This window comes from Dendropsophus ebraccatus, chromosome 7 (assembly GCF_027789765.1).
Source record: "Dendropsophus ebraccatus isolate aDenEbr1 chromosome 7, aDenEbr1.pat, whole genome shotgun sequence".
Taxonomy (NCBI): domain Eukaryota; kingdom Metazoa; phylum Chordata; class Amphibia; order Anura; family Hylidae; genus Dendropsophus; species Dendropsophus ebraccatus.
In genome coordinates, this window is record NC_091460.1 from 11,071,849 (window position 1) to 11,075,477 (window position 3,629).

General features: G+C 43.5%; 1 protein-coding gene across 1 annotated transcript; it reads left to right on the top strand.

Annotated features, from left to right (window-relative positions):
- Positions 1-1,018: 1,018 nt before the first annotated feature.
- On the top strand, positions 1,019-1,822 carry LOC138797108 (vomeronasal type-2 receptor 26-like). Its single transcript, XM_069976910.1, has one exon. The coding sequence runs from the start codon at positions 1,019-1,021 to the stop codon at positions 1,820-1,822; it is 804 nt and encodes a 267-aa protein (XP_069833011.1).
- Positions 1,823-3,629: the final 1,807 nt, after the last annotated feature.

Here is a 3,629-nt window from a genome sequence, read left to right on the forward strand (position 1 = left end):
GGCAGATTTTATGGAGTGGACATAAATTATATTGTCTGCTACACACCACTGACTTTATTGAACCCATGACCTGCAGATGATAGCTGGACACAGACATAGACTGCAAGGAAGTCAGGACAGCAGACACTGTGCAGATATTGTTGTATGCTTCACACGTTACTACTCTACAAGTGATCACTGCCCCTAATGAACTGAAAACTTTGATACTTTTTCTGTCCTGTCCTCACCAAGGATGGAAGGTAGTGCTGGGATAGAGTGACTTATGGTGGAGCAGGATGGTGTATACAGTATGCACTTATTAAAAGCTGCAGGTTTTGTGCACACACCTTACTTATGATTTTCAGTAGGCTGGGGGGTGGGTAATGAAGTCAGTATGGGCACAAGGGGGGCACCATTTCAGGTTTCGCCTCAGGCAGCAGAATACCTAGAATCGGCTCTGGTCACGTGATAGCACAGTCTCATACAGAAAGTCTAAGAGGCAGGTTTTTTCACACAGAGCCGGGAGTGGACCAGGCAGCAGCACGGCCCTCTCCCCACTCATTCTATTGTTCGGTCATGGTCTGAGCCGTTAGACCCTGGCCGTTCTGAAGCATTTCAACAAGATTTATTAGAAAGCCGTACGCTGGACCCAAACAACGACTTTCGCAATGGGTTCTGGTACACTCATCACTACTTTAGACCTATTCATTAAATGACTGTTATGTCTATGAAGCCTTTTGTGTGTTCTGATACCTTGGGGTTATAGTGTGTTACAAGAGTGTCACGCGACATTAGATTTATCCTGACCTGATAATTTACCAATAGGTTTGGTGAGGGCATGTTATATTACTTGTTATTGAAGCCAGCACTACATGTATAAAAAAATATATATATATATAAAGAGGAGATAGATAATTTATGAATTATTTGTGCAGATTCAGAGAACTGTATTCAATGTCCAAGTGATGAATGGCCGAATGAGAAGAGAGATGGATGTCTGCCCAAAGTCCTGGACTTCATCTCTTACCACAATGACACAATGGCTTCTGTATTCTCCGGTGTCTCGCTCTTCGGATGTCTTGTGACCGGCTCCATATTGGGAATATTTATCTCCTACCGGGACACTCCTATTGTTAGAGCTAATAACCGGAACCTGAGTTATCTCCTCCTGGTCTCCATCATCCTCAGCTTCCTCTCTGTCTTCTTGTTTCTTGGTCGTCCCAGTGATGTCACTTGTAGATTACGTGAAACCAGTTTTGGAGTCTTCTTCTCAGTTGCCGTCTCTTCACTTCTCGCCAAGACTGTGATGGTTTGTGTTGCTTTTAAGTCCACCAAGCCTGGAAGCCCCTGGAGGAAATGGCTGGGCTTAAAGCTGTCCTATACCATAGTGGTGTTGTGTTCATCTATTCAGGTTATAATCTGTGTTATCTGGTTGTCTATCTCTCCACCATTCCAGGACCTGGACCATCAGTCTTATCCTGGGAAGATCCTCATTCTGTGTAATGCAGGGTCTGATATCTGGTTCTACTCCATGTTGGGGTATCTGGGGTTCCTGGCAGCGGTGAGCTTTGTTCTGGCTTTCATGGTGAGGACATTACCGGACACTTTCAATGAGGCCAAGTACATCACCTTCAGCATGCTGGTGTTCTGCAGTGTCTGGATCGCCATGATCCCGGCTTATCTGAGCACCACAGGGAAATCCTTGGTGGCTGTGGAGGTCTTTGCAGTGATGGCGTCCAGTGCTGGACTGTTAGGATGTGTGTTTATCCCCAAATGTTTTATCATTTTATTTATATCTGAAATGAACAAAAAACCCGACCTGATGGGGAAAAGGAAGGAATGAGTAAGAAATATTTCCCCCCACCGCCTGGTTAGTATGGATTATTGATGAACATTATAAAAAATATACTAAAACCTCAGGCAAATGTTATGGAATCATTCACTTTTTTCAGGTTTTCATTTAGTGTTTTCTCCTTGGTGGACCTGTTGGTGTATTGTATGTTCCCAGCAACCATCTGTGAACCACTACAGAAATGATTGTGTCACTGTTGAGAATAAAATAAAGTCATTTGTTCAGCTTTAATAATTCTGCCTTATTTTACAGAGGAGTACGCCCTTTTAAGCCTCATTATTCACTATTGACCTATTCATTCCCATCTCCACTCCAGTCCTTCTTATACTCATGTCACCTACCAAAACTTTGAATAGGTACTGTCACTTTAATAAACTTTTGACATGTCAGAGAGGAATTTTGATTGGTGGGAGTCCAGATGCTGAGATCCTGACTGATAACTAGAAGGAGACGGGAGTAGTTTGCAGTTTCTCTTCTATCTCTCTGCACATGACACACTCCTAATGTAACTCTATAGGACCACAGAGTGGGAAGAGAAGTGCCCAGCCATATTCTGATGCCTTTCTGGACCTTTTCTGATTAAATTGATTAAACTGGTGTCAAATTGTGTCTCCACAAGTCCCTGTTTCTAATATTGCTGTTTTATCTTGTGATTTCACAGCTATTTATTATCCTCATCCGTTTGTTTACATCCTTTTCAACCACTTCCTGTTTCTTCTCCCAGCATGCACTGCTCTCCTAGCTTGCCTGGAGGCGGGGCTCTAGTGCTGTCAGATCGGCTCAGTGCTCTGCTGTCACAGCTCTAGACTCCCTATATACCCAGACCTCTTCCTGCTTGTTACTTACACAGATTTATACTTAGGGCCTGTTCGCACTACGGAATCGGCATGGAGATTGCGCTCAATATTTCCGCCCTTGGACACTATATCTCACCTAATTTTTGTGTCTGTCTAGATGTATATACTTATTTCTTCTTTCTGTCTTGGTTTATACGAATTTCTGTATAGCCTGTTATGTCTCTCTCTCGCCCCCTCTATATATATTCATATATTAGAAAGGTGTGGAGTTGAGGGTCCATTTTGTCTGTGTTATATTCTTAAAATCTATACTTGCTTTGTGTTACGCTCTGCAAGCAGCTGCGGGGGAAAGGCACCTCCCGCTCTGTTACTATGTTCTATGGCTATGGGAGTTTTGTTATTTTTTGCTCTTTGCTTTAATTCGAGGTCTGGACTGGAAATCTTCGCCAATAGATAACAGCAATGGGCAGTCGGAGACTGATACCATGACTGTAGGATGTGTGAACACACCTGAGTCCTCCTCCTCCTACATTTTCAAGCTTTTTTAAGATATAAACTAAGGGATGATTCTATAATAAACAGAATCAGCTTGGACATTGGCTTGGTCTCATGTGTTTGGTTGATACTTGCGGCAGACTGCAGCTGCAACACCACTTTTCCAAGTTGGCAAGGCCCAGGTATAGCTGAAAAACTTCCATTCGAAGTCTCACCCTAACAGTATCTGGTGCTTCAACGTGGGATGTGGCCTGTACACCTCAACTGAATGCTGCACATCTGGACTAGGAAGGCAACCCGAGAAGGAACGCACAGACCTCATGTGAAAACCATGCTGTCACAGTAAGAACACTTATTTTCATCCACTGCTCTGTGTCTTCCTCTTGGGTCTGGAGAGTGGCATGTTATAGACTGAGTAAAAGTGCAGGCCACGCCATTTGTTTAGGAAGAACCCTGCAATATAGTTATACCTGGGCCATCTGATCTAATGAGTGACTCCTTCTCCC

What these genes read in the sequence shown, in the direction of transcription:
- LOC138797108 (XM_069976910.1), top strand. Translation starts at nt 1,019, where the DNA reads ATGGCTTCTGTATTCTCCGGTGTCTCGCTCTTCGGATGTCTTGTGACC.